This window comes from Oncorhynchus nerka, linkage group LG3, assembly GCF_034236695.1.
Source record: "Oncorhynchus nerka isolate Pitt River linkage group LG3, Oner_Uvic_2.0, whole genome shotgun sequence".
Taxonomy (NCBI): domain Eukaryota; kingdom Metazoa; phylum Chordata; class Actinopteri; order Salmoniformes; family Salmonidae; genus Oncorhynchus; species Oncorhynchus nerka.
The window spans coordinates 51,069,937-51,082,510 of NC_088398.1; the positions used below are offsets into that span (position 1 = coordinate 51,069,937).

At 43.0% G+C, this 12,574-nt stretch overlaps 1 protein-coding gene across 2 annotated transcripts in view; it reads right to left on the reverse strand.

Moving 5' to 3' along the window:
• The window catches only part of LOC135565654 (putative methyltransferase DDB_G0268948), a 13,448-nt gene extending 1,444 nt beyond the window's left edge, over nt 1-12,004 (reverse strand). The window contains exons 1-6 of one of the 2 annotated variants that reach the window (XM_065013227.1): nt 11,783-11,975; nt 4,638-4,851; nt 2,778-2,938; nt 1,720-1,933; nt 1,162-1,262; nt 271-839 (exon numbers count right to left, since the gene is read on the reverse strand). In XM_065013227.1, the coding sequence (XP_064869299.1) occupies nt 698-839; nt 1,162-1,262; nt 1,720-1,933; nt 2,778-2,938; nt 4,638-4,748 (729 nt within the window). In that variant the 5' untranslated portion in view covers nt 4,749-4,851; nt 11,783-11,975 and the 3' untranslated portion in view covers nt 271-697. Of the gene's footprint in view, nt 1-270; nt 840-1,161; nt 1,263-1,719; nt 1,934-2,777; nt 2,939-4,637; nt 4,852-11,782 lie in introns of those variants that run through there. The other variant, XM_065013225.1, reaches the window with a different exon arrangement.
• Nucleotides 12,005-12,574: the final 570 nt, after the last annotated feature.

Below are 12,574 nucleotides of genomic sequence, written 5' to 3' on the forward strand. Positions count from 1 at the left end.
TCTAGAGAAGATCTGCAAGGAGGAATGGGCCAAAATACCAGCAACAGTGTGTGAAAACCTTGTGAAGACTTACAGAAAACGTTTGATCTCTGTCATTGCCAACAAAGGGTATATAACAAAGTATTGAGACACTTTTGTTATTGACCAAATACTTATTTTCCACCATAATTTGCAAATAAATTCATTAAAAATCCTACAATGTGATTATTTTGATTTTTTTTCTCATTTTGTCTGTCATAGTTGAAGTGTACCTATGATGAAAATTACAGGCCTCTCTCATCTTTTTAAGTGGGAGAACTTACGAGACTCCTGGCACTTGTGGGGGTCGTAGAGCAAAGAAGAGAACACCATCGTGTTCATGAGAGTCTATACATACAATGGTCAATAGTTTGTAGGTCAAACTGTTCGGACGCTACAGATGATTTTCGGGATGTCTCATGGTCTGACAAACATCGCTCTAGCTCTGTCACCTTTCACTGCAGATGCGGAAGTGTGACACTGGCAGATGCGTTGGATTGAGACGTATCCAATGCAACAAAACATAAACAGTATCTCTAGCGTAAACTGATGGATTTTGATGGGTATTTATTTGTTATGTAACTTAAACTGACACACTGGTTTATCAATCGACTCCACCGGGTTAATTAGCTAATTAGTTCAGTCATTGGTTCATTCATCCGTTGATTGATCAGGGTTGTTACCTGTCAAGTGTTCTCTGCAGCAGTGCGGTGGCAGCATCAGGCTCGGCCCTCTGTAAGGCCTGGTACATGGAGAAGGACTCCATGAAGCCCACTATGTTCCTCACTGAGATCTGCTGCTTCAGTGGGATACAGTCAACCCTGAAAGAAGAACAGATACCCACACACTGTTGAATTGAGAGGAGAGTCATAGTGGATGCCCTATTTACCCAGGGGGGCCAAGAGGTTTAAGTCAAGTAAGTCATAATATTGAATACTCCTGCAGTTTATTGAGAACATTTGATTTTGACCACCTGGGAGTCACTAGGTGTGAGTGTATTACTTCTGTATATATATATATATATATATATATTTAATTCTCAAAGAGAAACTCAGAGACACAGGGTCAAAGTCACACCATGAGAAATGTTTTAATGTGTAACAGGCTGTTCTACTGGGTTCTCACAGAGGCTGAATGAGTTACCTCTTTTTGTCAGGGAAGGGGATAGCAGTGTAAAGCTCCTGTAGTTTGATGTTGGCCAATGCTACCCGTGTGCTGGTGTATGGTAACAGCACCTTCTTGAACTGGGGATAGCAAAGTCAAATCTCAGTCAGGAAACTTGGTACTTATATCAAACACAGAATTGTGAGGGTTTGTTGTATCATACAGGTGAACCCAAGGAAATTAAACTATTTTTCACAAGAGAAATATCTCAATAGGGCCGTAAACAAACATTTTGTAAGCATACTGTAAATGAAAACAACAATTGTACTTAGTACCCAATGAAAATAAACATATGACACACTAAACCAATTAAGTGGCGGCAGTGTAGCCTAGTGGTTAGGGCGTTGGAATAGTAACCGAAAGGTTGCAAGTTCATATCCCCGAGCTGACAAGGTACAAATCTGTCATTCTACCCCTGAACAGACAGTTAACCCAAATAAGAATTTGTTCTTAACTGACTTGCCTAGTTAAGTAAAGGTAAAATTAAAACAGTGGCATTAGTTTGATAGAATGTCATTCTAGTTCTGTGTTTTTCACCTCATCACAGATGTCAGTGAGTCTGTCCCCACATGAGCCGTAATGGAGTCTGAAGTTATCAGCAAAGCCAAGCAGAGCCATGCAGCCACAAGGCTTCAGGACCCGGCCTGCCTCCAAGAGGAACCGCTGCTGGTCAAACCAATGGGCCGCTGAGGCTGCAGTCAGTAGGTCCACAGAAGCATCCGGAAACGGCAGCTCCTCAGCTGTCCCTTTCCTGTATAGTAAGTATTAAGACACAGCACCAAATATTGAGGATTTCTACATAAACTAACATATTAACTAGGGGCCTATTGAAAGTGGGAAGCTACTGCTGACCTTTGTGCTGAGTGTAATTGACCGTTTCTGCAGATTGTCATCACTGTTCCTTTTTAAACAAAATACACGTTGTACACGAGCCAAGTGTGGACCAAACATTTACTCCCATTCAAAATCCTATTATCCCTAAACCCTAACCCTAATTCTAACCCTAACCCCGAACTAAACCTAACCCTAACTCCTAACCCTTACCTGTAACGGCTTTCTAATGGTGAAGGAGAGTCGGACCAAACTGCAGCGTGTCTATTGTGATTCATCTTTAATAAACAAACGTAACACACAACAAAACACTAACACTACAAAACGAAAACAGCCTATACAAGTGTCTACTAACCTCTAACCAAGACACACAGGACAATCACCCACAATACAACCAAAGAATATGGCTGCCTAAATATGGTTCCCAATCAGAGACAACGGTAAACACCTGCCTCTGATTGAGAACCACTTCAGACAGCCATAGACTCTCCTAGAACACCCCACTAAGCTACAATCCTACTATACACACCTACCAAAATCCCAAGACAAAACACACCACAATACAAAAACTCTATGCCACACCCTGGCCTGAACCAATACATGAAGAAAACACAAAATACTTAGACCAGGGCGTGACATTACCCAAAAACCAAACTCAAAAATAGCATTTTTTCTTAATGTATGGGGAACTGAAAAATGTCCCCACTTGTCACATTTTCAAAAGGATAGTAAAGTTAAACACACACATAGACACATTCAAATACCTGTAGGTGATGTTGTTGAACCCTGTCACTGCCCTGGCCTCCTCCAGTTGGCACTCGCTGATGTCGATGCCCACCACTTCCTGGAAGTGTGGGGCCATCAGGCGTGAGTTCTGCCCTGTCCCACAGCCCAGGTCCACAGCTAGGGCATGAGGCTGGACTTTCTAAAGAGGGGGGACCAGTGAGACACTATATATCTAGCCTTCACTAAAGGAGAGTGATAGCTAGTGAGTGTAAATGTGATGTTCAATACAGATAATATACAGTACCAGTTAAAAGTTTGGACAAACTAACTCATTCAAGGGTTTTTCTTAACTTTTGCTATTTTCTATATTGTAGAATATTAGTGAAGACATCAAAACTCTGAAATAACACATATGGTATCATGTAGTAACCAAAAAATTGTTAATTAAATCAAAAAATATGTTTTAGACTCTTCAAAGTTGCCACCTTTTTCCTTGATGACAGCTTTACACACACTTGCATTCTCTCAACCAGCTTCACCTGAAATACTTTTCCAACAGTCTTGAAGGAGTTCCCACATATGCTGAGCACTTGTTGGCTGCTTTTCCTTCACTCTGCGGTCCAACTCATCCCAAACCATCTCAATTGGGTTGAGGTCGGGTGATTGTGGAGTCCAGGTCATCTGATGCAACACTCCATCACTCTCCTTGTTCAAATAGCCCTTACACAGCCTGGAGGTGTGTTGGGTCATTGTCCTGTTAAAAAATAAATAAAAGTGCCACTAAGCGCAAACCAGATGGGATCACGTATTGCTGTAGAATGCTGTGGTAAACATGCTGGTTAAGTGTGCCTTGAATTCTAAATAAATCACCAACAGTGTCACCAGCAAAGCACCTCCACACCTTAACACCTCCTCCTCCATGCTCTACAGTGGGAAATACACATGCAGAAATCATCCGTTCATCCACACCGCGTCTCACAAAGACACGGTGGTTTGAACCAAAAATCTCACATTTGGACTCATCAGACCAAAGGACAGATTTCCACCGGTCTAATATCCATTGATCATGTTCCTTGGCCCAAGCAAGTCTCTTCTTCTTATTGGTGCCCTTAGTTGTGTTTTCTTTGCAGCAATTCGACCATGAAGGCCTGATTCACGCGGTCTCCTCTGAACAGTTGATGTTGAGATGTCTGTTACTTGAACTCTGTGAAGCTTTTATTTGGGCTGCAATTTCTGTTGCTGGTAACTAATGAACTGATCCTCTGCAGCAGAGGTAACTCTGGGTCTTCTTTTCCTGTGGCGGTCCTCATGAGAGCCAGTTTCATCATAGTGCTTGATGGTTTTTGCGACTGCGCTTGAAGAAACTTTCAAAGTTCTTTCAATTTTCCGCATTGACTGACATGTCTTAAAGTAATGATGGACTCTCATTTCTCTTTGCTCATTAGAGCTGTTCTTGCCATAATATTGTCTTGGTCTTTTACCAAATGGGCTATCTTCTGTATACCACCCCTACCTTGTCACAATACAACAGATTGGCTCAAACACATTAAGATGGAAAGAAATTCTACAAATGAACTTTTATCAAGGCACACTTGCTAATTGAAATGCATTCCAGGTGACTACCTCACGAAGCTGTTTGAGAGAATGCCAAGAGTGTGCAAAGCTGCCATCAAGGCAAAGGGTGGCTACTTTGAATAATCTCAGATATATAAAACATGTATTTATTTGTTTAACACTTTTTTTTGGTTACTACATGATTCCATATATGTTATTTCATAGTTTTGATGTTTTCACTATTATTCTACAATGTAGAAAATGTTAAAAATAAAGAAAAACCCTTGAATTGGTTGGTTTGTCCAAATTTTTGATATGTACTGTATATTAAACTCTGGTATCACCTTCCTTTCCAGGTAATGCAGGATGATGTCTCTGATCTCCTCTGGGGGTACAAAGCGGTACCTCTGGTAGATGGAGGCATGGTGTTTCTCCTCAAACATCCGGTAGGTCATGGTGCTCTGCTGTCGTCTGCTCCGCTAGCCTAGTGCTCCTTCCAGCTTGCAGTGACTCAGCAGAGACACAGACACAGAGACTGATCTGCTCCTTCACTAGGATCTGTCAATCATTACATGGATAGAGGAGAGATAATGTATATAAAGAGGGGTATAGAGGAGGCTAATGTTAGTAATCACTCAGTCACAGAGAGGTTTAAAGAGACACCTGGGCTGCTAAGATCAAATTTTTATTTATTTTATTTATTTCACCTTTATTTAGCCAGGTAGGCAAGTTGAGAAAAAGTTCTCATTTACAATTGCGACCTGGCCAAGATAAAGCAAAGCAGTTCGACAGATACAACGACACAGAGTTGCACATGGAGTAAAACAAACATACAGTCAATAATATAGTATAAACAAGTCTATATACAATGTGAGCAAATGAGGTGAGAAGGGAGGTAAAGGCAAAAAAGGCCATGGTGGCAAAGTAAATACAATATAGCAAGTAAAACACTGGAATGGTAGTTTTGCAATGGAAGAAAGTGCAAAGTAGAAATAAAAATAATGGGGTGCAAAGGAGCAAAATTAATTAATTAATTAAATACAGTTGGGAAAGAGGTAGTTGTTTGGGCTAAATTATAGGTGGGCTATGTACAGGTGCAGTAATCTGTGAGCTGCTCTGACAGTTGGTGCTTAAAGCTAGTGAGGGAGATAAGTGTTTCCAATTTCAGAGATTTTTGTAGTTCGTTCCAGTCATTGGCAGCAGAGAACTGGAAGGAGAGGCGGCCAAAGAAAGAATTGGTTTTGGGGGTGACTAGAGAGATATACCTGCTGGAGCGTGTGTTACAGGTGGGAGATGCTATGGTGACCAGCAAGCTGAGATAAGGGGGACTTTACCTAGCAGGGTCTTGTAGATGACATGGAGCCAGTGGGTTTGGCGACGAGTATGAAGCGAGGGCCAGCCAACGAGAGCGTACAGGTCGCAATGGTGGGTAGTATATGGGGCTTTGGTGACAAAACGGATTGCACTGTGATAGACTGCATCCAATTTGTTGAGTAGGGTATTGGAGGCTATTTTGTAAATGACATCGCCAAAGTCAAGGATTGGTAGGATGGTCAGTTTTACAAGGGTATGTTTGGCAGCATGAGTGAAGGATGCTTTGTTGCGAAATAGGAAGCCAATTCTAGATTTAACGTTGGATTGGAGATGTTTGATATGGGTCTGGAAGGAGAGTTTACAGTCTAACCAGACACCTAAGTATTTGTAGTTGTCCACGTATTCTAAGTCAGAGCCGTCCAGAGTAGTGATGTTGGACAGGCGGGTAGGTGCAGGTAGCGATCGGTTGAAGAGCATGCATTTAGTTTTACTTGTATTTAAGAGCAATTGGAGGCCACGGAAGGAGAGTTGTATGGCATTGAAGCTTGCCTGGAGGGTTGTTAACACAGTGGCCAAAGAAGGGCCGGAAGTATACAGAATGGTGTCGTCTGCGTAGAGGTGGATCAGAGACTCACCAGCAGCAAGAGCGACCTCATTGATGTATACAGAGAAGAGAGTCGGTCCAAGAATTGAACCCTGTGGCATCCCCATAGAGACTGCCAGAGGTCCGGACAGCAGACCCTCCGATTTGACACACTGAACTCTATCAGAGAAGTAGTTGGTGAACCAGGCGAGGCAATCATTTGAGAAACCAAGGCTGTCGAGTCTGCTGATGAGGATGTGGTGATTGACAGAGTCGAAAGCCTTGGCCAGATCAATGAATACAGCTGCACAGTAATGTTTCTTATTGATGGCGGTTAAGATATCGTTTAGGACCTTGAGCGTGGCTGAGGTGCGCCCATGACCAGCTCTGAAACCAGATTGCATAGCAGAGAAGGTATGGTGAGATTCGAAATGGTCGGTAATCTGTTTGTTGACTTGGCTTTCGAAGACCTTAGAAAGGCATGGTAGGATAGATATAGGTCTGTAGCAGTTTGGGTCAAGAGTGTCCCCCCCTTTGAAGAGGGGGATGACCGCAGCTGCTTTCCAATCTTTGGGAATCTCAGACGACACGAAAGAGAGGTTGAACAGGCTAGTAATAGGGGTGGCAACAATTTCGGCAGATAATTTTAGAAAGAAAGGGTCCAGATTGTCTAGCCCGGCTGATTTGTAGGGGTCCAGATTTTGCAGCTCTTTCAGAACATCAGCTGAATGGATTTGGGAGAAGGAGAAATGGGGAAGGCTTGGGCGAGTTGCTGTTGGGGGTGCAGTGCTGTTGACCGGGGTAGGAGTAGCCAGGTGGAAAGCATGGCCAGCCGTAGAAAAATGCTTATTGAAATTCTCAATTATGGTGGATTTATCAGTGGTGACAGTGTTTCCTATCTTCAGTGCAGTGGGCAGCTGGGAGGAGGTGTTCTTATTCTCCATGGACTTTACAGTGTCCCAGAACTTTTTTGAGTTAGTATTGCAGGAAGCAAATTTCTGCTTGAAAAAGCTAGCCTTGGCTTTTCTAACTGCCTGTGTATAATGGTTTCTAGCTTCCCTGAATAGCTGCATATCACGGGGCTGTTCGATGCTAATGCAGAACGCCATAGGATGATTTTGTGTTGGTTAAGGGCAGTCAGGTCTGGGGAGAACCAAGGGCTATATCTGTTCCTGGTTCTAAATTTCTTGAATGGGGCATGTTTATTTAAGATGGTTAGGAAGGCATTTAAAAAATATATCCAGGCATCCTCTACTGACGGGATGAGATCAATATCCTTCCAGGATACCCCGGCCAGGTCGATTAGAAAGGCCTGCTCGCTGAAGTGTTTCAGGGAGCGTTTTACAGTGATGAGTGGAGGTTGTTTGACCGCTAACCCATTACGGATGCAGGCAATGAGGCAGTGATCGCTGAGATCTTGGTTGAAGACAGCAGAGGTGTATTTAGAGGGGAAGTTGGTTAGGATGATATCTATGAGGGTGCCCGTATTTAAGGCTTTGGGGAGGTACCTGGTAGGTTCATTGATAATTTGTGTGAGATTGAGGGCATCAATTTTAGATTGTAGGATGGCTGGGGTGTTAAGCATGTTCCAGTTTAGGTCGCCTAGCAGCACGAGCTCTGAAGATAGATGGGGTGCAATCAGTTCACATATGGTGTCCAGAGCACAGCTGGGGGCAGAGGGTGGTCTATAGCAGGCGGCAACGGTGAGAGACTTGTTTTTAGAGAGGTAGATTTTTAAAAGTAGAAGTTCAAATTGTTTGGGTACAGACCTGGATAGTAGGACAGAACTCTGCAGGCTATCTTTGCAGTAGATTGCAACACCGCCCCCTTTGGCAGTTCTATCTTGTCTGAAAATGTTGTAGTTTGGAATAAACATTTCTGAATTTTTGGTGGTCTTCCTAAGCCAGGATTCAGACACAGCTAGAACATCCACGTTGGCAGAGTGTGCTAAAGCAGTGAATAGAACAAACTTAGGGAGGAGGCTTCTAATGTTAACATGCATGAAACCAAGGCTATTACGGTTACAGAAGTCGTCAAAAGAGAGCGCCTGGGGAATAGGAGTGGAGCTAGGCACTGCAGGGCCTGGATTCACCTCTACATCGCCAGAGGAACATAGGAGGAGTAGAATAAGGGTGCGGCTAAAAGCAATAAGAATTGGTCGTCTAGAACAGAGAGTAAAAGGAGGTTTCTGGGGGCGATAAAATAGCATCAAGGTATAATGTACAGACAAAGGTATGGTAGGATGTGAATACAGTGGAGGTAAACCTAGGTATTGAGTGATGAAGAGAGAGATAGTCTCTAGAAACATAATTGAAACCAGGAGATGTCATTGCATGTGTGGGTGGTGGAACTAATAGGTTGGATAAGGTATAGTGAGCAGGACTAGAGGCTCTACAGTGAAATAAGCCAATAAACACTAACCAGAACAGCAGTGGACAAGACATATTGACATTAAGGAGAGGCATGCTTAGTCGAGTGATTAAAAGGGTCAAGTGAGTGGAGAGGTTGGTAGGGGGTCACGGCGATTTAGACAGCTAGCCAGGCCATCGGTAGCAAGCTAGCATAGGATGGAGGTCTGTTGTTAGCCACCTCTTGCGTTCCGTCAGTAGATTAGTGGGGTTCCGTGTGGTAGAGGGGATTCATCCAAATCACACAACAACAACAAAAATAAAAACAATAGATATAGTTATAGAGGCCCGGATCTCCTTCGGGTAGATAACGTCGGCAGTCCAGTTGTGAAGGCCCGGTGGGGCTCCGCGTAGGCAGTAAAACGGGTCCGGATAGGTGACTGCAGCCCAGGAGTGATTGATGGAACTCAGGAGTGATTGACGGAGCTGGATAGCTCCGGAATAATTGATGTTTGCTCCGGAATCGACGAAAGCCGATAGTCACACGGATAGCAGCTAGCTAGCTGTGAGATCCGGGTATGAATGTCCAGAGAGCAGTTGAAATCCAGGGACATGGAGAGAAAAATTGGTCCGGTATGTTCCGTTCCGAGCCGCGCCGTACAAAACTGGCGCTAGATTTTCGAGCTAAAGGATAGCTGATGACCACAAACCGTGGTTAGCTGAATACTAACGATTTGCCAGTAAAGAAGCTAACTAGCTTCTGAACTAGCTTCTGATTAGCTAATGGGCTAGCTTCTGGCTAGTTTCTGGCTAGCTTCTTGGAGTTTCTGGCTAGCTTCTTGGAGGATTACAGATTTGAGGTAAATAATACTTTTTTATAAATATAAATTGGTGAGGCGGGTTGCAGGAGAGTGTTTTGAAGATGAGTTGATGGAAAATAAAAATAAAATATGTGAAAAAAGTTGTAAATATATATATATATATACAGGACACAAGACGAGGACAAAAGACATCTGAACTGCTATGCCATCTTGGTTAGTGCTTGTAATAATAACTTGTCACCTCTTGACAAATTGCAAAACACTGATTTGTGTGTGATGTGTGCAACAATTTCAAAGATTTTACTGAGTTACAGTTCATAAAGAAATCAGTCAATTGAAATAAATGTATTACACCCTAATATATGGATTTCACATGATTGGGAATACAGATATGGATCCGTTGGTCACAGGTATCTTACAAAAGGTATGGGCGTGGATCAGAAATCCAGTCAGTATCTGGTGTGACGACCATGTTTCATGCAGGGTGACATCTTCGCATAGAGTTGATCAGGCTGTTGATCGTGGGATGCACTAACGGCTGTGCGAAATTGCTGGATATTGGTGGGAACTGGAACACGCTGTCGTACACATCAATTCAGAGCATCCCAAACATGCTCAATGGGGGACATGTCTGGTGAGTATGCAGGCAATGGAGGAATTGGGACATTTTCAGCTTCTAGGAATTGTCTACAGATCCTTGCAACATGGGGCCGTACATTATAATGCTGAAACATGAGGTGATGGTGGCGGCTGAATGGTATGACAATGGGCCTCTGGATCTCATCACGGTATCTCTGTGCATTCAGTTTGTCATTGATAAAATGCAAATGTGTTCGTTGTCCGTAGCTTATGCCTGCCCATACCATCACCTCACCGCCACCATGTGGAACTCTGTTCACAAGGCTGACATCAGTAAACCACTCGCCACACACACACACGGTCTGCGGTTGTACAGCCAAATTCTCTAAAACGACGTTGGAGGATTATGGAAGATAAACATGAACTTATCTGGCAACAGCCCTGGTGGAAATTCCTGTAGTCAGCATGTCAATTGCACACTCCCTCAAAACTTGAGACATCTGTGGCATTGTGTTGTGACAAAGCTGCACATTTTGTCACCAGCACAAGGTGCACCTGTGTAATGATCATGCTATTTATTCAGCTACTTGATATGTCACACCTGGCAAGTGGATGGATAATCTTGGCAAAGGAGACATGCTCACCAACATGGATGCAATCAAGTTTGTGCATTCGGAAAATGTCTGGGATCTTTTATTTCAGCTCATTAAACCAACACTTTACATGTTGTGTTTACATTTTTGTTCAGTGTAGATTATGCATTAAGACAAATTGTGAAACTAGACTGGGTACTATGATGCAGCGATTAGGTTAATGAACAGAACATTTTCTAAACAATAGCAAAACAGAAGAACAAGTACAGACATTTAATTAGTCTCCTGAAAGTCTGCAATGAAGTTATACGCAATTGTAATGTCAAATAACAAAATCACCTTACACAATTTTAATGCAGCTTGTAAAACTGTTTCTCTCATCTGAAAATTTCACCACGAACATTGCCAGGACTGGTTGGTCTTTTTGCAGGTAGGAATGCGAGACAATACATCCACACGAAAGTATAATTAAATCATTTTCAAACCCCTGGTAGTGCCTGAAAAATGCAAACAGAATGAAAATACATGTAAGTCATGCATGGACATTTGCCGAGATGGTGCACGTGTTTACATGGTTCTGCACATCCTTCAGATGACAAATCTGAATACACTACCAACACATTGAAAAGTTGATTTCATTATACCTTCCTGCGGATGTATCGTCTCACATTCAGACATAACTGACACATTTACGAAAGCTCAACACCCCTTGAATATGGCCGGTGTCAGTAAACCTCGGTGAAAAGGCGTAATTAAATTGTTGCCAGCAGCACAGTAACCAATGCTCTGGATAACATGAAAACAGCCTAACCAGTTCTGTTAGGGCAAGTAAAATGGTCAGATGTGTTCTCTCATGTGTCTAACGTTAGCTAGAAAGCTAGACAGTTAGCTTGGGTACTTGACTGCATTGTTTGGGCAGAACGCTCAGATCAACACTACTACTCGGCCAGAGCGTCCAGTGTGCGCTCTGAACACAGAGAGCGAAATGCTCTGAATTTACGAACCGACAATCTGATAACATTCTGAAAATTAGAACGTCAGGAGCGCACTCTGGCACTCCAGATTGAATTTACAAATACACCCTCAGTTATGTGGATGTAGTTACAGTAGAGCGTGGCAAGGATAGGGAGACTTGCAACAGATAGCGAAAACAATTCCTAGTTACATAACTAGAAAATACTTTACGTTGATGCGGTTAGTTATGTGACATAAAAACCACATAAACGAGTTAATGTCGGCACGGTTGTTTACCTGCTGTCTCACAGAAAGCGCTCCGTCCACACCCTAATCAACGACACTCGGAAGCAAGCCTCTGGAAGTAAACTTCAGTCGCCAAACAACCTCACGAATATAAAGACAAATGTTAATATTGAAACGTAAAAAAGGTGCCAAACAGCTGTAACAGCTTCTTATTCGATGAGGTTTAACGGCGATTGGCATCCAACAAATGTTACATTACCGCCACCTACTAGACTGGAGTATAACGCTCATACGTTTCTTTAAAAAAAATACAACATACACCCTACCATCTAACGCTACACTCAGAAAAAATACCATACTCCACTATTTAGTCCTACTTCAAGCCAACAGCCTGAAAGGACACACCCCTGTCAGGCAACTCCAGTCCTCCAGGGCCTGATTGGTGTCACACTTGTTCTCCATCCCTAGCAAACACAGCTGATTAATCAAATTGCATTCTAAACTGAAGATCATGATTAGGTGAGTATTGGAGTCAGGTGTGTTAGCTGGGGCTGGGGCAAAACTGTGACACCAATCAGGCCCTCGAGGACTGGAAATGCCCACACCTGCGTAACTCTTCTGGTGTCAACAGCCACAACCTCTATTTTCTGCGACTTACGGTCCATCCCTGCAGTACAGTTGATAACCATTGCTATAAATGTCAAACGTATATCACTTGTTGGTTTATCCCTCAGTACTGGTAAAGATTGCTGGATCGAATCCCCAAGCTGACATGGTAAAAATCTGTCTTTCTGCCCCTGAGCAAGGCAGTTAACCCACTGTTCCCCGGACGCAGAAGACGTG